The sequence below is a fragment of the Leopardus geoffroyi genome, chromosome B3 (assembly GCF_018350155.1).
Source record: "Leopardus geoffroyi isolate Oge1 chromosome B3, O.geoffroyi_Oge1_pat1.0, whole genome shotgun sequence".
Lineage (NCBI taxonomy): Eukaryota > Metazoa > Chordata > Mammalia > Carnivora > Felidae > Leopardus > Leopardus geoffroyi.
The window spans coordinates 50,021,433-50,047,951 of NC_059337.1; the positions used below are offsets into that span (position 1 = coordinate 50,021,433).

The following is a 26,519-nucleotide window of genomic DNA, read 5'->3' on the forward strand; positions in this document are numbered from 1 at the left end:
CACCTTCCACGATGTCACTTTGTTTTCATGTACTTCAATTATATTTTATACAACTTAGTAGGACTAAGCTTCTCCAGATACGGATTCCATCCTGTTACTCTTCTCCTCTTAAAATCAAGGGCTCTTGGTGCTTTGACAGGAAATTCTAGATTCCCTAGGTAACTCTTGGCCTTAGAAATTCTGCATTCATTAATTATAATCAAATTTCTCTCTCACCACACCCAGCAATATCCCTTTTCACAAGCCTTTATTCCATGTATTCGAGTACTACCCCCTCCAAGCTCTGCCACCCCTCCACAGCTTCCCTGTCAGTCCAGTCTATGTTGCTCAATGTCACTTGGAGCCACTTCTGCATTTTTATTTATACCACCCATTTTGGCGATTAATAATATTCTGCCTCATCCTATATTCCTGTGTTTTCTCCTACCAAACTTTATTTCATCATGAAGTTACACCAATATTAAAATAGTTTCAACTATAATTGTCTAAAATGTTTGACAATATCCACTATTGAAAAGCAGGATAACTGATGTAAAAAAAAATATTTGGAAAGTAAGTTTTGGAGATGCAACATTGTTACGATGCAGTGTGCGTAGAAGATAAGACCTCAGTCTCTGAGCCATATTACCTGGATTTGCATGCAGCCTCCACCACCTATTAGCTGGGTGACCTTGGGCAAGTTACTTAATCTCTCTGTGCTTTAATTACCTCATTTGTAAAACAGAAATAATAGCACTTGCCTCATTCAAATGTTGTAAAGATTCAATGTGTTATTACCTGTAAGAGACTTAACAAAAGTATGTGGCATATAAAGTCCTTCCTATTATTGTGGTTGTTTCTTAAAATATTACACTAGTCATCTCCATTTTCTATGAACCTTTTGTACAGAATTACATTTATATGTGTGTGTGTATCTATATATCTATATCTATATCTATATCTATATCTATATAAAGATGTATATGACTAAAGATGTTAATGGCAACATTTTTATAATGGTTAAAAAATTAGATACAACCTATATGTTTATAAATTGTAAAATAGCAAATGAATCATATTTTATTATGAAATATGAAGCCACACTAAAAGAGGGAAAGAAATCTATATATAAGTTATGAAAATATGTGTATGAGAAATAGCCTAACAGGATGCACATTATTCAATTATGCGGGGGGAGTGGGGGAAAAAAGTAGAATGTAAGTTTCATATGTGTATGATTTAAAGTCTTGGAGAATAAACATACAAGTACCCATGATAGGGCTGGAAACACTTTCGTATTACCTGATTTGTTTTTAGTGAGCATCTACCACTTGTTAATTAAAATGTTTCCATATATAAAAAGAACCAGAAGCTTAGAGTAGGAAAATGTACATGACGAGTTCAGTTCACAGACTTAGAATCCTGTGCTTTCCCTAACAATGAGAGTACACACTTTGCAGACATGGCTGTCATTTTGACCAGGACATTATCTACCCCACCAAGCAGATATCATGAACAAATTGCTGAATGCAGCCTGTGAGCAAGTAATTGAACAGTGTTGAGAGGAAAATTAGTAATATGCATTGATGGGTAGACAGACCCATGTTCACAGTGATCCGGTAATAGATACCTGGATGACAGCAGAAGACAGAGCTCACTTCCTCACGGTAATCAGTCAAGAATGCTCACCCAGCAGAATATTCTCAAGCAGCAGTAAAAGCCATTAAAAAATCAGCTTTGTTAGGTATAACAGTGCAAAGACCCAAGAGATGACCACAGTTACCAAGAGTAGCTCACAGGGTGAAGATTCATTTCATATTGAAGACTTTATTGCAGGTCAAAAATGGAAGAAATAGAGACTAGTGTTGAAATAGTAAAACATAACTTCACCATTACTTTGGAGCAGCTATGCCGCAGGAGGCGTGCCTACACAAATTAACTCCTCTGCAGAGAAGGCGACAAGAGTTGGTAATACATGGCCCTGACCTTTTCATCAAGAAGTGGTCTAATCTAATGTAGTGCAGCAAGGATAATATAACAAGACAGAAGGAAATGTAATGGACAGAATAAATAACATTTGTCAGAAGAGAAAAAGAATACATATGGTTCCACTTTCAGCAGATAGAGTGAACACAAGGAACTTAATGCAAGAACACCCCTGTGACTTCACTCCTCCTTGTCTTCTTCTTTTTTTTTCTTTTTTGCTTATTGATCATTACACAGCACTAAATAAAACTTTGAAATCTGGAATATGTAAAAACTGGGCTACTGTACAGATTTTAAAAATAATAATTTCTTCATTTGGTAATAATTAATATATAAAACCTGCCAGTCTTCTAGATGTTACTGCATTCCCTACCTCCAGATAAGTGGAATAAAATATTAACATAAATAACTGTATTTGAAGATACTATTTTGGTAATCTGAATGATTTGGGTTTGAATCCTAGCTGCGGCATTTATTAGCTGTGGTCTTGGCAATCATTTTACCACCTCTGAAACTTAGTTTATCTGTGGAAGTCAAGTAATCACATATATTTTATAATACTAGGAGGATAAAAGGTAACCTAACTGAACTCACTGTCTACCAAGTATTAGGTGCTTATGAACGTTAATTCCTCTATATTCTTTCATTTTAATTTGGGTGCGATGATCTATTTAATTTTTGTTGTAAAAATTCATATTTAAAGCAAAAAAAATGAGTTGTTATGAAGGCAAATACCGTAAAACCTTGGTTTACGAGCATAATTTGTTCCAGAAACATGCTTGTAATCCAAAGCACTTGAATATCAAAGTGAATTTCCCAATAAGAAATAATGGAAACTCAGATGATTCATTCTACAACCCAAAAATATTCATATAAAAATGATTACAATACTGTAATACAAAATAATAAAGAGAATACAAATAAAGGTAAATAAACAAGTTAATCTGCACTTACCTTTGAAAACCTTTGTGGCTGGTGTGAGGGAGACAAGAGAGAGGAGGGTTATTGTGTAGGACGACTTTCACTATCACTGCAGAATCACTGCTATCTATTGGCTCAATGAAATCTTTTCTGCATGGGGGCCATTATATACACTCACATGGATGTTGACTACAGTACAGTATTAATAAACTCTTGTCATATACTGTATCTAATTTAAGAGGCAATAAAGGCAGCAGAAGAAAGGGTCTATATCTGCAGGCAGCCTGACCCATAACAAAGCAAAGCATTCCTAAGCTTACTCTTTGGTGGAAAAAGTGAAGGATTGTCTGTAGGTGCTTTGGGGTGACAAAAAATATACTAGTGCCAGTTGAGGGCACCTTCCAACATACTGAAAAATCACTGATTTCTGCCAAATACCATGACCTGAGACCAAGCATCTAAGCATGGGAGACAATCACCCGCAATCTCACAGAGAGTGAAAGAAGAACCATTGGCTCAGTTGTGATCATGTGATGTTCGGTGTCATGTACTACTCGTATTGCAAGACTTCTCTCATTTATCAAATTAAAATTTATTAGAAATATTTGCTCCTCCTGTGGAACATGTGCAGAATAAATTACTCTCAATCCAAGATTTTACTATATCTGGAATATATTCATTTTATTTTAGCTTTAACTTAAGCCTTAGATTTGTTGAAGCAGTATTAAACATTTATTCTTCGGTAATACTTATTTTCTTGCAGAAACTATGAACTTCGTCTGACAAGTGAAGATAATTTTTTTCTAAAGAAGGGAGAATACATATTTTTGAGGGGATTTTAAATTTTGAAGTAAACACACATAAAACTACCAAATCAACTCTTTTCCTGAAGCTATCAGGAAAAAAAAACAAAAAGCAAAGGGCCTCAGAAATAATTCCCCCAAACTGTATTCTTTACAATTATATCATTCTAAAAACTTCGTAAGTTCAAACAATGCTGAGGAACTCCCAGGTGTGTACAACATTAAAAATTATTTATCTTTCTAAAGAAAACATTAAATCTGACTCTGATAAAGGGCAAGCATGCATGGAGAAACACAGATAAGAGACAGTGTTCTGGAGTGTAAATACTGGCTTCTAGTAATTTTCATGGCCCAGTACATCCCTATGCCCTGTGGTTTGGTTCCAACTTGAGACTTGCCAGCATTCTTATAATTCATTCCCATTTTTGTTTAAACTATTTAGGATTAGATCTCTGTCAGAGCCAACCACTGGTTGCATTCATAATGCAGAATTTGCCATAAAACTGGATACCACTGCCCTAAAAATCCATCCAGGATCTGAGGCTGAAGTCAAATGCCATGTTCTTCATGAGGCCCTCCTTGACCCTTCCACCAGGAAACTCTCTCCTCTTACACAACTTCATTTATAATTCTTTTAAAGTTTTTAATATTTTTTAAAGTTATTTACATACAAAACGCTTATATTTCCAATTCAGTAAACTATAAACTTCCTAAAGATAAAGGACTTTAATAGATTCCACTCTATAACTGCTATGCCTTCCCCAGTGCATGAACTTATTAGGGGCTCAGTAATGGAATACAGAGAAAGTGCAAGAACACAGGGTCTGGAGTCAGATGCCAGAGCAATCCAACTCCTAACTCAGGGTGTGATTCTTGAGTATTTCCTTAATCTCTCCATCCTTGGTTCCTTATATGAAAAAATGGGACAGTAATAGTATTAACTTCATAGTGTTATTTCAAAGGTTGAACAGTGTAAAGCACTTAGTAGTGTGCCTAGCACATAATAAATGCTAGTGGCTAACATCTCTAAAGTTCAGTCTCTCCAAAAGCATATGCATTCAGAACTCTGGGTCTAGGTAAGGCATTTTAGTAAAGTTTACTTTTTTTTTAAATTAAAGCTGACAAAATGACAAGAGAGACTCTCTAGGTTCCCTTGATTGTTGATGAGATTCCTAAGGTAATTCCTATGGTAATATTTGAGTGACACGCAAAGTTGGACATGAGCTACTGACTGAGTATGGAGCACACACATTCTTAAATTTGTAAACAGACTCTTTCAAATTATAATGTCTCTTGTGAACACTTGCAAAACTTTATAAGGTTTGTCATAAGGTATTCTCATTCTGAATAAAACTCTAAGCCTTAAATCCTTGCTCAAATCTGTATTGAAAAGCAAGATGGTTCAACCACACTGTGTGAGAGAGAATCAGAGAAATATAATCTGCTGCATTTTCTGTTACAATACCCCATAACTATAGAATATATTTGCTTAATAAATGTACTTTTTATAGAATAAAATTTTTAAAAATCTCAGAACAGGGGAAACAGGTAGCCCAGCAATGACATGCAATGGTCTTATAGGCAGATGCCCTTTGCTTTCCAAAGAAGAGAGAGACCAAACTCTGCCCATGGTACGGCAACCAGCTCTGGTTTATTCTCCCTATCTTCAAAAACTCATTATTAGCAGTTTCAGGCAACAGTGATCCACTGTCCATGAATAATGTTTACACTCAGCAGAAATGTTCTTGAATTTTGCCCCTTAATCAGGGGAAAGAGAAGGAGCTTGTTGCTTGCAAAGTATTTAAGCCTTGGAGTTACATGGGTCAGACAAGTTCCTGCCTTGTTCTAGCTGCATCCTAACTGATTGAAACTGGCATTGAGTCATTCATTTATTTTTTCATTCAGGAATCTATCAAACATTTACTGGGCATCTATATTTTAGACACTAAAAGTGGTTTAAGTCTGTGATTCCCACCCCTCACGTTGTACATTAGAAACATCTGGGGACTTATAAAGCATTGATATGGACTTCATTCCAAGCCCGTAGAATCTTTGGGGTAGAGCTCCAGCATTTGTATTTTTTAAAAGTTCTACAGGTGGTTTAGGTTTGCCAAGGTTGGGAACTACAGGTATAGCAGCTCCTAAGTGAGGCACACAAACCTTTGTAGGAGCTCATAGGCTCAAGGAGAAATGGAAAAGTAGACAGGCACTCACAAACTAGTGGTATTTTTATGATGACAGGCAAGATAGGGGACTTGGGGAACACAAAAGAGGACACTTCACTGAGACTAAGTGTAAACTGGCTCAAAGAGGGAAGGCTTCCTCTAGCATCTGGTTCAGAAGCTGAACCTTGAGGCCCAATTTCAGTGATTCTACTCTGTACCATTCAGCTGCCCTTCCTCCAACAGTGACTCCTCTTAGATCTCAAGCATCTAATTCAGCCTAAGGATGGAATATGATGTCTTCCTGACAGGCACTGGAGGCAGATTGTTTGACTCTTCCTTTGGAATCTCTGTTGACCTGAGTCTCTGTGACCTGTCTCATGGCCTCCCCCTCCAGCTTCACTACCCAGCAGGTGTTGTGACCTGTGTCTCAGGCAGTGAATCCTAACCCATGCCAAGTTTCCCTGCTGATGCAGCATCTTTTGAAGGACATTACTCATCTCAACATAGAGAAAAAAAGCTGTTTTAGATTTAGCAACTGTCTTCCAGGACATTGCTGCCATAGGACTGCCCTGTGTTGGCACTGGAAGAGGAGGTATTGAATGAGAAGCAATGTGTTCTAAGGAGGGCTTTAGAGATGAAATATCAGAGAGAACTCTTCCCTCACAGGAATGGCTTCTTATTTTCTGGAATTGAGATTTGCAACTAGAGCTTCCAGAGAATCAGAGAGTCAGGGGAACCCCTTAAGGATAGAGATAGTAGTGATTCCAAAAGACTTATACTGCCCTAGTCAAAGTGTCTACAAGCAAATCTGGGCCTAAATCTGGAGGTGATGCAGCTGTGACTTTTTTTCTTGTTTAAAAATTAATACAATTTCAAACTTGTAGTTGCTTTTCTTGAAAAATAATTGAAAATATTCTACTACTCATGTTAGGCACGTGGTTAAATACAGTGTAGCCTAACTATGTGATGGGAAACTATGCATTCTTTAACACTTTTACTTTTAGAGATGTTTAAAGAACACATGCAAGTATTATATAATATCGGAAAAAATCAGACCACATTATAATATACCATATGGTGTATACAATGCCAGGACATTGATGACAATGGGGGCTGGCCAGTCCAGTGTAGGATCAAGACAAAGCCAACTCCATAAAGACATGGGCAGGGCTCTAGGTCTCAGATAAATAAGCTGAGAGGGTTAAAGCATCAGAAGTAGATCAAAGGTCTGGAAATCTGGGTATGAACCTCTGTGGCCAGGGGAGATCATAGTACCTACTTAGAATAAGTAGGAATGAGCACTTAGATTTGGTAATAAAGACAGTGGAAATGCTGTATTCAGGAAGTCAGAGAAAAGTCATGCTCAGGAGTGAGCTTTCAAGAGGTTTATTTAAACAGAAAAGTCCTTTGTATCTTTACCATCTGTGTGTGAAAGAGTTTGGAGTAGTAATGTCTACAGATAAGGACTGGAATATTAGCAACAAAAGTATTTCCTGTAAATGGCTAAAAAAGAGTGCAATGCTACAAACAGGATTTTGACAGCAGTGTAACTTTGAAATGATAAACAATTTGATAAGCATCTCTTAATACATATAATAAGTATGTTCTTCCAAAGTTTCCAGTAAAGCAGTTTCCTGAATATGAAATATTTTTCTCATTAAAAATTCAAGATTCTATTCCTATATGATAAAAAAAAAATATCACTAACAGAATTCTGGGAAGATGGCTGAAATAGTGGCAGTCTAATTTTGGGGTCTTCCTAAATACACAAAAGACATAAGGGAAACTACTCACTGAAATCAAATACCTAAGAAAAGTATTTACCATGAAACAGGTGCCAAGGTAGCCCTATGAACCCCTAAATATGAGGATGGGATGCAGGAGGCACCACCAACAGCCATGAGGCCTTTGAATAACTGGAGATGGGGACATCTGACAGACTTTAGAATGAGGAAACCCCAGTACAGCCAGCAGGTACTTACTGGAAGGTCCTGAGGGCCAACTTGAGATAGCAACTGGAATTTGGAGGGGATTTGCCCAATCTGAGAACAGGTGAGTACATGAGGAACAGAGTAAGGACCTAAGGGTAGGAGCAACCTAGCCCCATGCACCCTCCACACTGCTTCAATCTGTCCTTTGGCCTAAGGAATGGAACTGAAGTCCAGCCTTGCCTCTGGACCCAGTGGCCAATTTGCAGGAATATAGGAGGATATGCTGAATCACCTGCTACATCCTCAATCAAGAAAATCCAGACTAGGAGATTCTACAATCTAGCAATCCATATTCTTCAAAAGATAAATTGTAAAGGCAAGAAAGAGATGGAGGAGGAACTCATAAATTAAAGGGATTTAAAAGCCATCAAATTAAAAGGAATGACAAGATGAAACTCTAATGTCTAAAGATACTCCTTAGTATAAAACTATAAAGACATGCAAGGGAATCAATTACAAAAATAAGGACAGTGGTTCCTTTGGAAGGATGATGGGTGTGTAATTGACACAGGGCATATGGAGAAGCTTCTGCAGTGTCTGGAAAGTTCTCTTTGTTGATTTTTTTTCCCAATCCTAGCCAAGAGATTTATTTATTTATTTATTTATTTTAATTTACATCCAAGTTACTTAACATACAGTACAACGATGACTCAGGGGTTCATTCCTTAATGCCCCTTACCCATTTAGCCCATCCCCCTCCCACAAACCCTCCAGTAACCCTCTGTTCTCCATATTTAAGAGTCTCTTATGTTTTGTCCCCCTTCCTGTTTTTATATCATTTTTGATTCCCTTCCCTTGTGTTCACCTGTTCTGTGTCTTAAAGTCCTCATATGAGTGAAGTAATATGATATTTGTCTTTGACTAATTTCACTTAGCATAAAACCCTCTAGTTCCATCCACATAGTTGCGAATGGCAAGATTTCATTATTTTTGATTGCCAATAATACCCTGTTTTGTGTGTGTGTGTGTGTGTGTGTGTGTGTGTACCACATCTTCTTTATCCATTCATCCATTGATGGACATTAGGCTCTTTCCATACTTTGGCTATTGTTGATAATGCTGCTATAAACATGGGGGTGCATGTGTCCCTTCGAAACAGCACACCTGTATCCCTTGGATAAATGCCTAGTAGTGCAATTGCTGGGTCGTAGGGTAGTTCTTAGTTTTTTGAGGAACCTCCATAATGTTTTCCAGAGTGGCTGCACCAGCTTGTCTTGCCACCAACAATGCAAAAGAGATCGTCTTTCTCCTCATCCTCGCCAACATCTGTTGTTGCCTGAGTTGTTAATGTTAGCCATTCTGACAGCTGTGAGGTGGTATCTCATTGTGATTTTGATTTGTATTTCCCTGATAATGGGTGATATTGAGCATTTTTTCATGTGTCCGTTGGCCATCTGGATGTCTTCCTTGGAGAAGTGTCTATTCATGTCTTTGGCCCATTTCTTCACTGGATTATTTGTTTTTTGGGTGTTATGTCTGATAAGTTCTTATAGATTTTGGATACTAACCCTTTATCTGATAGGTCATTTGAAAATATCTTCTTGCATTCTGTCGGTTACCGCCTTTTACTTTTGCTGATTGTTTCCTTCACTATACAGAAGTTTTTATTTTGATGAGGTCCCAGTAGTTCATTTTTGCTTTTGTTTCCCTTGCCTCTGGAGACGTGTTGAGTAAGAAGTTGCTGTGGCCAAGATCAAAGAGGTTTTTGCCTGCTTTCTCCTGGAGGATTTTGATGGCTTCCTGTCTTACATTTAGGTCTCTCATCCATTTTGAGTTTATTTTTGTGTATGGTGTAAGAAAGTGGTCTAGGTTCATTCTTCTGCATGTCGCTGTCCAGTTTTCCCAGCACCACTTGCTGAAGAGACTGTCTTTATTCCAATGGATATTCTTTTCTGCTTTGTCAAAAATTAGGTGGCCCTACATTTGTGGGTCCATTTCTGGGTTTTCTACTCTGTTCCATTGATCTCAGTGTCTGTTCTTGTGCCAGTACCATACTGTCTTGATGATTACAGCTTTGTAGTACAGCTTGAAGTCTGGGATTGTAATGCCTCCTGCTTTGGTTTTCTTTTTCAAGATTGCTTTGGCTATTCGGGGTCTTTTCTGGTTCCATACAAATTTTAGGATGGTTTGTTCTAGCTCTGTGAAGAATGCTGGTGTTATTTTGATAGGGATTGCATTGAATATGTAGATTGCTTTTGCATTGACATTTTGACACTTTAACAATATTTGTTCTTCTATCCAGGAGCATGGAGTCTTTTTCCATTTTTTGTGTGTCTTCTTCATTTTCTTTCAAAAGCTTTGTATAGTTTTCAGTGTATAGATTTTTCACCTCTCTGGTTAGATTTATTCCTAGGTATTTTATGGTTTTTGGTGTAATTGTAAATGGGATTGATTCCTTGATTTCTCTTTCTGTCACTTCATTGTTGGTGTATAGGAATGCAACCGATTTCTGTGTGTTGATTTTATATCTTGCAACTTTGCTGAATTCATGAATCAGTTCTAGCAGTTTTTTGGTGGAATCTTTAGGGTTTTCCATATAGAGTATCATGTCATCTGCGAAGAGTGAAAGTTGGACCTCCTCCTGGCCGATTTGGATGCCTTTTATTTCTTTGTGTTGTCTGATTGCTGAAGCTAAGACTTCCAACACTATGTTGAATTAACAGTGGCAAGAGTGGACATCCCTGTCTTGTTCCTGACCTAAGTGGGAAAGCTCTCAGTTTTTCCCTCTGTGTTGATTTTGATTTTGTCTTTATATTTTTTATGAAGTTCTTTATATCTATTTTACAGTTAGAAGGTAAAAAAATACTTAAAAACCATGAGATCCATTGATAATACATCTAAAAATAAAAACATTAAAATACTCACTTGACGTTAGAATGATGGTGCCCACTTAATCTATATTCTTAGTGTCTCATTTCTATGAGATTGCTTTGGGATGATAGGAGTCTCTTCCTACTCTTAACCTCCTTATTTTTAACCTTCTCCCTTTCAGCCTGGTGAAATTAATCTATTCTTGTAAAAAACTAGAAACATTTGTGTTTATTATTCTGAGTAGTGTGTTAAAGAGCTATTATGATAATTAAGGTGTTTAGAAAGAAAGCTATCTCCTATATTTCTAGGCTGCAAAGCTCCATGGAAACCACTTAGAGCTTTGCTTTCTTTGGATGCTTTCTTGGTCCTTTGAAGGCAGTGAAGAAGCTGATCTCTTCTCAATAGCTGTTAATTGATGGAAAAAGGGTTTCCTATTGAGTCTAAGCCAGGGTGAACCAGTGACGGAAGATGCTAGTGAGGAGGGCAGAAATAGAAGAGTTGGGGGCTGACTAGGGGATCACAAGAAGAGTGAAGTGGGGGGGAGTGTACAAGTCAGTCCTTTTGTTCTTCTCAGGTGGGACAGTGGGAGGGGGATGACTAGAAATCACTGCAATAGATTGTAAAGACTAGGCCATTCTCACCTTCACTCTTTCCTTGCCTTTTTCTACTTCCACTTCTTCATTTTCAGGGGGATCAGGTCTTAGATGAATGGTGGAGGCCCAAGGCTGACACCTGGGTGATTTGTTAAGTTCAACAGCACTGATAAAACTCCTTTAGGAAGTAGAGGTAGGAGGGAAGTGAGATGAATATCTGGATCATTCACACACGTCCCCAGAAGGAAAGCACATACTGGTAATGATCAAGGGGGGATGTCTCATTCTCTCTGTGATCACTAAAACTTAGACACTTTTTCCTGTTGACCTACTCAATGAATGTCAAAGTTACTTTTTATGAGTAGCCTGTAGGAGACACTGATGCAAATAAGACTGTTGCTGCACCACTTTGCCTGCTTTTTGTCTTTGTTTTCTTCCTGTCCTGTAATGATCTGCTAGTCCTGGGTGTGGACTATCCATTAATTTTGTGTGTGGCCAGTTCTCCCAGGAGATTTTCTTCTTGATGTCAGAAACCCAATTATACTATCCTTTGGATTTTCCGTAACATCTAGCAGGGTTCCTGGCATAGAAATCATCAAATATGCTTGTCACTTATTTGACTGATTTTACTCCTATCCATTGCATGACATGCCAGGTGTTCTTTGGAATAGAAGAATTAATTGCTAGAAAGAAAGCAGTAGTTTAATCTAATCTAACCTATTATAGATTACCTGACAGTAGGGGCTGAAGTATTCAATGCTGTGTCACCAACATCTAGTATAGTGCTTGATCCATGATAAAAACTTAGCTTACATCAGTCCCAAGAATGAATAAATGATCAAACTATGAATTCTCTTAAGTTATAAAATAGATGATTTTTTAAGAGAAAAAATGCTTCTTTTATATAATAGATAAAAACCTGATTAGATGTTCCATAACTCAGTTAATTTTATTGTTTATCAATAAACACCTGAAAAAATAAGCCACCAAAAAAGTGAATTGTAGTGAGTATTCAGGTGTTATAATTACTCTGCCTTCAGCAATATGAAAGTACTATATGGAAAAGAAATGTAAAGGGCCTCCTATTATGTAATCTCATCTACCTGAGCTCTCCAAATAGACCTTCTGCTCCAGCCTATCTGGCTTGCTGCCTCTTACCCTGAACACAGCCTGCTTGTTACTATCTCTTTGCCTTTGGTGATACCATTTTGTGTTCATAGAAGATCCCCTTTTCTTCTCTAAATCATAGGCCTCCATGAATATCCCTCCCTAGACTTTGCTTTACTACACAGTGTTCCCTGGATAACAACTCTATTCTTTTGGGATTTAGAGAGACCTCACTCTAACAAGACCAAGGAACAGTCCGGGGCTTACTATGTTCCTACACTAATATGTGCTACTTTGAAATGACACTCTTCTAGTCCCATGCTTACCTACTATGCTCTGGTGAATTAAGACTACTTTGAAATAGGAATGGTACCCATTATTCTTTTTGGCTAAAGCACTTAGTAGAACAAGGGGTTAATAAATGACCATATGCTTGCTAGGTTACACCTATGAAATCTGTTTTTAAAAACAAAAATAATCACTCAAGGGGCACCTGGGTGGCTCAGTCAGTTAAGCATCTGATTTTGGCTCAGGTCATAATCTCATGGCTTGTGGGTTCAAGCCCCATGTTGGGCTCTGTGCTGACAGCTCAGAGCCTGCATCAGATTCTGTGGCTCGGTCTCTCTCTGCCCCTCCCCCACTCATACTCTGTCTCTCAAAAATAAATGAACAGTAAAATTTTTTTTTTTTTAAATCACTCAATCATGTTAAAAGCAGAGGAGGAAGTTAATCTTTTCAGTGTCTTTAATTTAAATAGTATAGCTAATTGTTGTTCTCTTCAGATTTATTTGCAATGGTTAGGGATAGGCAAGAAAGAAAGAATGAGAAGACAATATTTTTCCTTACTCTATAGGTAAGACTCAGGAAGAAAAGACCAGAGGTCCTTCATTTCCAAAGAGTCAGAAACATAGATAAAATAGACTTAACACATGCCCAGAGAATTTGACTAGAAGTAGGGAAGAAGTTCTTACTGTCTAAATGATGAAACACTGGCCACCTAAAGGAGATTTTAAAAAGTAGTATATACAACTATGTGTTTTGGGTGGTTTAAACATTTGACTACTGTAAGGACAATTGCTTTCTTGAGGTTCTTCCAGGATCCTGGATCCACACTCATCAAATATAATTGGAGAATCTTATTTTTCTTTTTTTTTTAATTAAAACATGTTTTTAATGTTCATTTTTTGAGAGAGGGACACAGCGTGAGCAGGGGAGGGACAGAGAAAGAGAGAGACACAGAATCCGAAACAGGCTCCAGTCTCTGAGCTGTCAGCACAAACCTGACGTGGGAGTTGAACCACAAACTGTAAGATGATGACCTGAGCCGAACTTGGACACTTAACTGACTGAGCCACCCAGGCACCCCGTGAGAATCTTATTTTTCAAAACTTGGATAGTGTTACCAGGGTTAGAGGAAAGGTTCTTACCTTTTATGCTATTATAGATAAAACTAGTAACAATGTTTGCAAGGAGATGTTGAGGAAATAGAAATTACGTCACAGATTTATAAAAGATACAAGTCAAAGCCAAAAAAAGTCAAATGTAGCGGAAACTGCTCAGGCTTTATCTTTCCTTGATTGTAACTGCAAAGCTGGCATAAATGCTCATGTTTAGTAGAGGACATCCTGGATGTGGAATCTTGAAAAAGGGATTTGTGTTTTAGTCAGTAGTGACTAGACTTTGAGTGACTCTTTAACCTTTCTGAACCTCTATTTTCTCTATTGATGAGATAGGAATGATAATATTTCTCTACCTATGTTTCTGTGAGGATCAGGTAAGATCATGAATACATATATATTTGATAAATGCTAAAATCTCCTATTACTGTAAGGTCTGAGGCTTATTATGAGGGGGTAAATCAGGAAGAAGTGGGGAGGTAAGAAGACTAATAGAGGAGACCATTTGGATTTTTTTTTGTGGCAATAGCATAATTGTTAATTTTTTTCATTAAATATTTATCGAGCACCAGACACCAAGGGTACAGAAATGAACAAAACAGGTAAATACTCCTACTGTCATTTTCAAAGGAAAACAAACTCTTATGTGTATATGTTTTACACTAATCAAAATTATAAATGGTATTATGAATCCTCTATACCAAAGGAGTTTTATAAAGGATTTCCATGAACAAATATATGTGGAAATATTGTATGCTAGGTCCTCCTCATAAAGCACATTAGAAAAGTAAAAATTAGAGGAGACTACTTAACTGACAATTTTAAGCCCAACATCCCTATACAAATTTGACTTCACAGCCTAGATTTTGGTTCTGTATTTTTTCCCCTTTTATCTTTTTTTTTTTAAATGTTTTTTATTTATTTTTGAAGGAGAGAGACACCGAGCATGAGCAGGGGAGGAGCAAAGAGAGAGAGGGAGACATAGAATTTGAAGCAGGCTCCAGGCTCTGAGCTGTCAGCACAGAACCTGATGCGGGGCTCGAACTCAGGAACTGTGAGATCATGACCTGAGCTGATTGGAAGCTTAGCTGGCTGAGCCACCCAGACGCCCCCCCACCCCCCTCGATATCTTTGATCATCACCCATAAAACAAATGGGAAACAATGCTCTCTTCTTTACCTTGTACTTCTTAAGTAGAAGGACTTTGCCATTCTATTTAGCCTAACAGTCGCTAACTTCTGGTGATATATGGGCATATATCCTGGTGTCCTCTAAACGGACATGAAGTTTAGGAGCTTGATCTTGATGTTTAAAATAGAGTCTGACAGGGGAGTGACCAAATCTTTCTAAAAAGAGAAGGGAGAATTTAGGAAATGTAGTAAAAATTATAGCAAATCAACAAAAACTCAATTTTTAGAACTTGAAGTTTATAGTTCTTGGGCTAAATCAGCAAAAATTAAACTAAATTCTTTTAGGAAAATTTCAATAAACCTTTTCTAATGCTGCTTCCTTCTGCTTGAGTCAACAGAACTTGAATCCATCCAAATCATACATACTGTACGTGCACCGGTCTCCAGATGGAATAAAAACTCTGGGATTATACTCAGGATTTGCATGCGGTTTTTACTCTGAAGTTCTAGAGTCCTAAATCAATGTCATATAATCTTAGAATTGAAAAGTTAAACTTTTATTGAAAATTGAAAAGTTAAAATTTTAACTTAGAAGTTAGAATATTCCACTCATTGCAGGAGTCCTTTCTACAACAAGCCTGGAAAGTTTTGACCAGTCTCAGCTTAACTGCTTTCTACCATGTGGACATCACTCTCTAAAAAGGCATCCCATCCTTTACTGTATAGCTCCCATGATTAGTACTTTTTCCCACTATTAAGCCGAACTCTCTGGAATATATCTAACACCTCATTTTTTTTGAAAGTCATCGTGCTCCATGAAAATTAGATACAGTGGAAAATGACTTTATTAGCTGGACTTAACAGGAGTTTTATATAATCAGAATAAAAATTATGTATAATGTATTTGTATTTCTAACACCTGAAATCATCCCCCTGTGATATCTCTGGTACAGTGTATTAATACTTTATTCACTAATTTATTTACTCAAATACTACCCTTTTTTTAAGTTTATTTTTATTTGAGAGAGAGAGAGTGAGGGAAGGGCAGAGAGAGGGGGAGACAGAATTCTAACCAGGCTCTGCACTGTCATAGCCTAATGTAGGGTTCGAACTTAGGGACTGTGAGATCATGACCTAAGCTGAAACAAAGACTCCAACACTTAATTGACTGAGCCACCCAGGCGCCCCTCAGATAATATTCTGAGCTACTGTGTTTTAGGCAATAGGTTATCAGTTCTGAGAAGATCAAAGTTCAATTTTTTGTTGTCGTTATTACATTTCACACATCTGGGGCTTTCCTGCCCCCTTGTATAATGCCTCTGGGATGAGATGATTCTCCAGGCTTAATAATTCCCACTCCCCTTCCATATCAAATGGATCTCCCAGATTTATCTGTGAGATCCAAAAACAGAGGACCCCAAGCCCTGGGCTAAGACAGCCCTGTAAGAGTGGAGAGGCTAATGCAGCAACAACTGTGGCCTGGAGGTAATGTGGAGTATCTTTCTACCAGAGGATCCTGGGTCCTAAAGGTGGAGGAGGGTTTGTCCTCCGGCCAGTATTTCATACTTATATGCCATTAAAAATATGACTTTTTGGTAAATATAATCTGTAAAATAGAACTTACAAGTATTTTTAGACTAGCTCAAATCCCATCCGATTCAGCTAGATTTAGTCATGTTGGATGTTTGGCCAAAATTACTTGTTAGTACAATCAAAATACTCAAACCACACCCTAAATAGACAGTTATAACTGGCACTGAAAGAATTTTATTCATTGAAAGTTCTTGGTCATTTTCATATTTAACATTCATTATACTGTGAGGAAATCTCCTGGTTACTTCATTTTATCTTTATTTTTCAAGAGATCAGGTGATTTAAAAAATGAGTAAAAGATTCTTTTTCAATTAGCTACATTTCTGTACAATATCAAGTAAGTCATTCAAAAAGTGAGTCTGTTCAAATGAGCCAAAGAATGAATCAAATAGAAGCTGGACAAGAATTTTAAATTATTTCTGGAGAACAATGTTATGTGCTCACATCACTAAAACCACTCTTAGCTTGAATGGATGGAAATGTATTTCCATTTAGTTTTCATAGCAAAATAAGAGGGGAAAACACAGTTACCTTAGTTAATGTAAACAAAGACAATAAAATATCAGTAATTCCATAATTAAGAATCCGGTTATAAAGTACTTACTAGGCATTGTCCTATGAACTTTAAATATGTTCATTTAATCTTCTCCCCATGCACACTTGGGGATACTATTATCCTCATTTTACAGATGAGGGAATTGAGACATTGAGGAGTAAATACCATACCCAATGTTACATAGTTAGTAAGTGACAGACTCAGGATTTGAGGAAATATGACCATATTTACAAATGAAAGCTCAATTTGTTCAAAAAAAATTAAACACATTTAAAATATATTAGCATTTCCTTTGTATTTGAGCACATAACTCTTTGGATTCTAGGGTAATTGGATGATCCATCATACCTAGCGATCTCTACTTCCTACCTTTTGATTCTGCCTCATCCAGGAATTGGTACAAAGTCCATCTTTCTGAGATTAAAGTGTATTACCCAGAGTCAGGACCAGGACCAATTTTATTGCCTTCTGAAACTTAGTATAGCAAATGCACAATGAATCTTTTTTTTTTCCTTAAAAGTATGGTGACTCAGTCATGAAAACATGTCCAACTTGACTCTCCTTTTAGGATTTTATTATTAAACATATTAATATTTTTCATGAAGTGGTCTACATTTTTATCTGACTAAAATAAAAAGATGTTTTCCAATGCATACACAGGGGTTGTGCAGAATAAAGAAGTAAAAGGTGGGAAGACTTGGGGAGGAGGCTTAGTATCATCTTACCTTTACTTAAGCTCCCTCCAAGCTTGATTGTCTGAGGAGAGGGGCAAGATATCATTGACTCCAAGGATGACTCCACTCTAACACAAATGCCTATAAATTGAGGAAAGGGGTGGTACAGAGGCCTTGGGGACTGGTGCCAAACTCCTTAGTTGTGGAAGTTGTATTCCTTAAATGTGGAAGTTATAAAACTACATAATCTCTAAAAATACTATAAATTCAAACTCTGTCTGGATGGCCTTTTATACCATTTTGATCAAGTTGTATTAATTGCTTGGTGGTTGTTTTTAAGAACTGGGAAGGGAGGTAGAAAATTCTGTTTCCCATAATAGGCTATGAGCATAGAAGAAGCTTTAGGCTGTATAAATGTTTCATGGGATTTTGAATTGTACTAAGAGGAAAAGTCTGCCATTGATGTTCTATCACATCATGTCATGGATAGTTGTGTCAAATCAACATGATGCAACAGTCTGAAATTGAAATCTAAGTTTGAATTCCAATCAGTAGACTTATAAATCTATAATGGTAGTAAATGATTTCTGGAGGGATATACATTATCTGGGTAGCCTTTAGCCATGCTCGTGTGTAAAATGAATCTACAAATGACTAAACATTGAGTGAAGGAATAAGTGAATTAAGGAATGAATAACTGGGCTGCTGGTGAATTATTATTGATTGATGACTTTAATATTCTGTACAACCTAGTTATATCTCTGAGTATCGATGTGATTCTACTTCTATACATCCACTTTTGCAGTTCTTTTCTTCCCTAAGATTGGGAGCAAATACTGTTGTTAGCTGTATTTTCCCAAACATTCCCCAACGCTAGGGCAAATATTAAGCAATGTATAAACATCTGTTGAATTAATATCCTTAGTTTCCTATCTCTGTTACTAATATATCCAAAAAATAAGAGGTTCTATTAGACTTTATTATATCTTAATTCTGCTACTCATATCAAATAACCAGCCGCAGGCTGATGAGAAAGAATAATGACTGTAGACCATAATTGGTTTTACTCACATGTCCACAGAATTGCTCTAAGTGTTTGGAAAATTAGCTTTCTGATGAAAGCTTTGCATAGTGGAAAATGTCCTGTGTTTGTTCTTGGAAGAATTTAGATTTGAGCCCAATTCCAACCCTCTCGATGTGGCTCTTTTAAGTCACCAATCTCATCCTGAACCCTGTCCCCTCATCTGGAAGTGGGTATAGTCTCATGTTCCTCATAGGGTCACTGAGAAGATCAAGTGGCCTACCCGGGTATGCTTTATATAATGGAAATTTACACCATATTTGCTTAGAATTCACTAACCTTGCCATAAAAATAGCTGTAACATTCACCTGCTAATCTCCAAATTGGCTGACTCCAAAAGACAAGAAAAATTGACTTCATTTTCCATTTCCAGGGCATCTGGCTCTTCTTCCCCACTTTAGAGTTTCTTCACAGTGACTTTCCTGCCTTTTGACAGCACCATTTTATTTCCTTTCTTTAATGATATAGGACATGTTGCTTATAGTTTTGCTCTGTTTAATGTGGTTCTGCCTCAGGGGTTATTACTGCTAGGGGGATGCTCTATCAAGTTACCTTGCCTTTTCAGTTAAAGAGATTTGAAGGTGTTTATAAACCAAGTGAATGAAATGACTTCAGGTGGAAAATAAAATGAAACGAGGCATAAGTGAATCCTGCAAGATAGTAATGCCATTTAAAGCTAAAATGGATCTAATGTGTTCAAAATCATAAAATTTTACACTGTAAACATACATGTAAACAGCCAAGCTGTCCCACAGAAACTGACTTGAAATCACTTACATAATATTGTTTGTGAACAAAAACGAAACTGAAAGTAATTAAAATAACCCTCTTTTGCGGGGATAACAGGCAGGGATCAAATTTTCAGGTCCTTCTATTATAGGTTAAAAGGCAAAAGTCATTTTAACTGAAAGCTAAAATATGAGAAAAACCTGAGGAAAATACGTAGGCCTGAATGTCAACTTTGGCAAGAATGAAAGTGCTTTTGTTTTTCTCTCATAAAGGGTTTCCTTTATTTTAGCTTTCAGTTTTGTTTGGCTTTGGTGCAGTCTACATGAAGATCCTCCTACAAGGCTGTAAAACACATGCTTTCATTTGGAAAAGAACATTTTTATTGACTCCATACTTTGCTCTAATGCTTTTGAAGTACTCCTTTTATCTAGAGGTTTCAGCCTGGAAACACATTACTACCAGAAGAAAATGTCTGCAATTATAGTTTATAGCCAACACCATGAATTGGCTACACGTAGCTCTTATCATAGGGAGTGCCCCTTGTGTAAGACTTAACAGTGGTTCTCAAAGTGTGGTTTCTGGACCAGCAGCATGCACAGCTCCTGGGTACTTGCATAAATGCAAATTCTCAGACTCTATCCACCCCAGACCTAATGAATGAACATCTCTGAGTGGGGTCCACAAGTAATTACAACATACACTAAAGTTTGAGAACCACAAGCTTGTGGTTACGGAAACCCTAAATGAGGTGACACATTTCTTGCCCCACCCCAGTTTCATTGAGATAATTGACAAATAATACTGTATAAGTTTAAGGTATATAGCATGATAGCTTGACTTATATATAATGTGAAATGATACAATAGGTTCAGCTAATATCCATCATCTCATATTGATACAATACAAAGAAAAGATTAAAAAAAAAGTTCCTCCTTGTGATGAAAACTCTTAGGATCTACTCTCTTAACACCTTTCCTCTATATCTTACAGCAGTGTTAGCTACTGTCAAAATGTTGTGCATTACATTGCCAGCATTTATCTTATAACTGGAAGTTTGTGCCTTTGACCACCTACCTCAGTTTCCTCCACCAGTCTCTGGTAAGCACAAGTCTGATCTCTTTTTTTGAGCGTTTTGTTTTAAATTCCACATAAAAGTACATCATACAATATTTGTCTTTCTCTGACATATTTTTTGTAGCATAAGTGCTTTCAAGGTCTATCCATATTGTTGCAAATGGTAGTATTTCCTCATTTTTATGGCTGCATAATATTCCATTGTATTCACAAGTTCTTTATCCATTCATCCATGGATAGACATCTCGGCTGTTTCCATGCTTTGCCTGTTGTAAATAATGCTGCTATGAAAATGGGAGTGTGTATATCTTTTCAACTTTGTGTTTTTGTCCTCTTTGTATGTATTCCCAGAAGTGGTATTGCTGGATCATATGGTGTTTCTATTTTTAACTTTCTGAGGATCCTCCATACTATTTTCCACAGTGGCTGTACCAACTTACATTCCCATCAAGAGTACACTAAGCTTCTCTTTCTTCCACATCTATGCCAGAATTGGTTGCCTTTTGTGTTTTTGATGATGGCCATTCTAAAAGGCCTGAGGTAATATTCATTGTGGTTTGAATTTGTGTTTCCCTAATGATGTTGAGTATTTTTTCATGTTGGCCTTACCATCTTTGGAAAAATCTTTATTCAAGTCCTTTGCCCAGTTGTTTTTGTTTTTGTTTTGCTATTCAATTGTATGAGTTCTTTATATATCTTGAAAATTAACTTATCAGATATGTGGCTTGCAGATACTTTTTTTTCCCCCATTCTAGTTGTCTTTTCATTTTGTTGATGGTTTCTTTTGCTGTCCAGGAGTTTTTTAGTTTGATGTAATCCCACTTATTTTTTTATTTTGTTTCTTGTGGTTTAGGTATCATATTTCTCTTCAAGGCCCATGTCAAGAAGTTTTATTCCTATGCTTTCTTTTAGGCATTTCATGGTTTCAGGTTTTACATTTTAGTCTCTGATACATTTTGAGTTAATTTTGAGTTGTGCAAGAAAGGGCTCCACTTTCATTTTTTTACATGTGAATATCTAATTATCCTAGCATCATTTATTAAAGAGACCATCTTTTCTCCAATGTGTATTTTTTGGTTTTCTTGTCAAATATAAGGTGACTGTACATGCTCAGATTCATTTCTGGGCTCTTGATTCTGTTCCATTGGTCTGTATATCTGTTTTTATGCCAGTGCCATACTGTTTTGCTTACTGTGGGTTTATAGCATAAGCTTGAAATCATGGAGGGTGATGCCTTCTTTTTTGTTTTTGCTCAGGATGTCTTTGGCTATTAAGAGTCTTTTGTGGTTCCATATAAATTTTAGGAGTGTTTTTTCTACTTCTGTAAAAAATGCTACTGAAGTCTTGATAGAGACTGCATTGATCTTAGGATGGAGTTTGGTAGTATTGGCATTTTAACAATATTCTTCCATTCCATGAACATGACATACTCTTCCATTGACGTTTATCTTCTTCAGTTTCTTTCATCAGTGTCTTCCAGGTTTCAGAGTGAAGATCTTTCATGAGGGAACATATCTCTTACATACATATAAGTGGTTAACATCCTTGGATCCTTCAGATGGTGCTCATGGCCATTATCCTGTTTAACAACAGGTCAAGCTAATAGCACTGACAGTCATAATTCACATTTCTCCTTGTTGGCCCAATTCACAAGACTGATGATTTACCCAGAGGACTCACAATGAGTTATAAACAACATATTCTGAAATGCTCAGACTCCATTAGAGACCTTTTGAGGTGCTAGTAGCAAAAGTGTTTTAATGGTATTGATATTTACCCTGCTCTGATATTCAGCCTGTATTTCCAGGCCATTCCTTTATTTTGAATGGTGGCTTACTCCATGACTTTGCTCATTTCCCCTTGCTGTGTGCCTTTTCTAAGAGCTTGCACCTACTCCCAAGGATTCAATAATTACCTCCTGAATGTAGTTTCTCAACCGACTGCTCTCTTCACTGTATCTTCCAACTTGCCAGTGAATATAGTCACCTTATGTCCTATTGTTAATTCTTACAGAAATAAATACAATGGAATTTATCATATGACTCAAAACCGCTCTCCATCTACACTTCCACGTTTTGGTCAGTGGTAGGTGGCACAGACCTACATTACTTAAGTTTATGACTCTTTGTCCTTTGCTTGCTTTATCTTGTGATGAACTATAGATTCTTCCTTCACAATATTTCTCATATTCCTCCTTCATCTATTTCTGCTGTTGCTATATTTAGATTGTAAGCATTTAAAGTACAAAATTGTTTTTCTAAAGATTTCCTTTCTTTCCTTCCTTCATTCCTTCCCTTTCCCTTTCCCTTCTATGCAAAAGCAAAACCATAGCATGAGTGTTCCAAATTAACCTGTTTGACCTCTCCTCCTTTCTTACCTCCCACTGAGTACAGGTCAATCTCCACCTGGGCCTAACATTCACAGCTCTCCAAGTTCTGATCACAACCAATTTCTTTCAACTCTCCTTCATTCATTCCTTCCTACATATTCTTTACTCCAGTGGTTCTTTTTTTAATGTTTATTTTTGAAAGACAGCACAAGCAGTGGAGGGACAGAGGGAGAGGGAGACAGAGAATCTGAAGCAGCCTCTGTGCTATCAGCACAAAGCCCAACATGGGGTTCAAATCCATGAGCTGTGAGATCATGACCTGAGCTAAAGTCAGATGTTCAAACAACTGAGCCACCCAGGCACCCCATACTCTGGTGGCTCTTAAAGTCAGCTGGAGGGCTGGTTAAAACAGATTTTTGGAACCTACCCCTTAACTCAGTAGGTCTTTGGGGGGTAAGGCCCAAGATTTTGCATTACTAATGAGTTCTCAACTATTAATGGATAAACTGCTTATCGCTTATATTCATTTATTGAAAACCTAACTTCCAATATGACTCTATTTGGAGATGGGGCCTCTGAGGAAGTAATCAAGGTCAAATGAGGTCATAAGAGTTGGGTCCTGACCTAATAGGATATGTCCCTATGAAACAGCCACCAGAGATTTCCCTCTCTACTATGTGAGGACATCATGAGATGGCAGCCACCTGTAAGCTAGGAAGAGGGTTTTCACCAGAAACTGAATCAATCAGTACCTCCAGCCTCCAGACTGTAAGAAAATAAATTTCTGTTATTTATGCCACCCAGTCTATGGTACTCTGTTTTAGTGGTCTGAGCTTACCAACATATCAGGAGACCCTGATGCTGCTGCTCCAGGGACTACACTTTGAGAAGCACTTCTCCAGCCTCCTGATGGGTTCCTTGTCAAGTTAGCCTCTGCGCCATGCTGACCGGCTTTCCTCTTCCTCCCTTGCTCAAACCTCACACATCCTTCAAAGCCTACCATGGGCCACACTTGTTATCTGAAGACTCTCAGCTCTCCTGCCCATAGTTGTTTTCTCCCTCCCCTTTGGATCCATCTGATATTTAGCATAGACTACCTTGTATGATTATTTTTCACTTTACATAGTTGTTATAGCTTCACTGTAAGCTCCTTGGAACAGATAATTTTTCTCATGTCTTACACCCAGCATAGTGCTTTGCAATAGCAAGAGTGAGACATGTTGTTATTTGACAACCATGGCGTGTATGGAGAAGAAGTTCATAAAAACTGCAGGTGTGATTCCTTCAGGTGTCAGTGTCATAGGTTTCTCCATCACTCTGAGAGCCTCTTGGCATTATGAAGTTAGTTTACAGGCAAATGTGCTTGTTGGTTTCCTTGCTTAGCTGTATTTGAAGAGAGTTCTTCATGTTTGTAGAAGAAAGGGGTATTTTTTTGATAGTGCATCTAGTAATAATGATGGTGCAATACGAATTGGCAATGAGAGATTGCTGTGCACTGTCTCACATGTATTACTACTTGTGATCCTCCCAGCCACACAATGGACTTAGGAATACTACGCTAGCTGCTTTACAGACGGGAAAACTGAAGCTTACAGAGGGTAAGTGATTGATCCCAAGGTCACAGAGCCAGGCAGAGGTAGTGGAGATGTTTAAGCTGTGACTGTATGGTTACCCGTTCCCGTCTTAACCAAAATATCAGTTCCTTGTCCCTTCTCCTAAATGAGAGCACGTTATGCCAGAGGTTTATACAAGGTTGACTTCCAACCTTTAGAGATTTAGAGTCACTATTTCCATGCCATGTGACATAGTTCATATTTCTTTTTCTAAGATAAATCAAGCACTTAATAACAAGGCTTAATGTCTACCGCTAAGGGGTAACTGAAGGAGAAAACATCCCGTCTTTTTTTCAGAAATTAGTTATAAAGGGCATATGGAGGTTGTGAGGCAATAGTCTGTGGTTTTTCAATTAATGCCACTGACCTCATTGGTCACAAAACCTGCTCTCAGTGAATAAAAAACAGACATTATGGCTCAGTAGGTACAGAGATACTGTATTGCATTTTGCTTTCTTGACTCAGTGATTTGTAGAATGTTTTTCTGACATCTCAGTTTGTCAGCATTTCCACTGAATTTTCAAATAACTGATTCTAACCTCTGTTTCACTTTCCAATCAGATCTAAGACCAAAATAATAGCAGTAACCAAAATGTGAAAAAATACCATAGTTACCCACAGTAAGAAAGTATTATATGATTTTGGAAATACCTGTTTTATCATTGACTTAGCATTTGCTTAATTTTAATGCTTTACATAATTACTCTGATATTTTTCATTAAATAAGATTTAAAATTATTCAATTACAGATACACATATTATATTATATCTATTATATATATATATATATCATATCTATGTACAAATATAAAGTGCGTGTGTGTTTGTGTGTGTGTGTGTGTGTGTGTGTGTGTGTGTGTGTGTGTAGTTCCCATTCCAGACAATTCTCCTACCTCCAGAGCAATTTTGAGATCTTTTGAATCCTTCAGAGGAACTTTAATTGAGCTGTTTATTCTAGCCCACAGATTTAAATCTAAAGCCCTGAAGGACTTCAAAATGAACTGCTTTGGGTTAATTATACTTTGGAATTCAATTAAAGTAATTTACTTTGCATAACAAAGTATGCTCTTCATATTTCTTTTTTTAAAAGTTTTTATTTCAATTCTAGTTAGTTAACATACAATCTAATATTAATTTCAGGTGTACAATATAGTGATTCAGCACTTCATACAACACCCAGTGCTCATCACAACAAGTGTGCTCCTTAATCCCCATCACCTATTTTACCCATCCCCCCATTCACCTCCCCTCTGGTAACTAACTGTAAGTTTGTTCTCTAAGGTTAAGAGTCTGTTTCTTGGTTTGCCTCCCTGGTTTTTACCTTTGCTTGTTTTGTTCCTTAAATTTCATTTATAAGTGATATCATATGACATTTGTCTTACTCTGACTGACTTATTTCCCTTAGCTTAATACTCTCTAGCTCTATCCATGTTGTTGCAAATGGAAAGATTTAATTGTTTTTTATGGCAATGGACACTTGGGCTTTTTCCATAATTTGGCTATCATAGATAATGCTGCTATAAATTTTGGGGTGCATATATCCTTTCAAATTAATATTTTTATATTATTTGGGTAAATACCTAGTACTGCAATTGCTGGATAGTAGGGTAGTTCTGTTTTCCACTTTTGAGGAACCATGCTGTTTTCCAGAGTGGCTGCACCAGATAGCATTCTCACCAACAGTGCAAGGGCAAGGGGGTTCCCCTTTCTCGGTATCCTCGCCAACACCTGTTTTTTCTTGTGTTGTTGATTTTAGCCATTCTGACAAGTGTGAGGTGGTGTCTCATTGTAGTTTTGATTTGCATTTCCCTGATGATGAATGATGTTGAGCATCTTTTCATGTGTCTGTTAGCCATCTGTAAGTCTCCTTTGGAGAAATGTCCGCTCATGTCTTCTGCTCATTTTTTAATTGGATTATTTGAGTGGTGAGTGTTACATTTTCTTTATATGATTCAAAAAGAAATACTGGGACGTTTTGGGATGATTT

The 26,519-nt window shown here is 37.2% G+C and overlaps 1 protein-coding gene across 6 annotated transcripts in view; it reads right to left on the bottom strand.

The window, feature by feature from the left end:
- Window positions 1–26,519, bottom strand: part of UNC13C (unc-13 homolog C) — a 611,894-nt gene that overhangs the window by 23,400 nt on the left and 561,975 nt on the right. For 3 of the 6 annotated variants that reach the window (XM_045449689.1, XM_045449688.1, XM_045449691.1), the window contains one exon: window positions 2,920–2,937. The exons of the other annotated variants lie outside the window; for them this stretch is intronic. In XM_045449689.1, coding sequence (XP_045305645.1) covers window positions 2,920–2,937 — 18 coding nt within the window. The remainder of the gene's footprint in view (window positions 1–2,919; window positions 2,938–26,519) is intronic. 6 annotated transcript variants of the gene reach the window in all.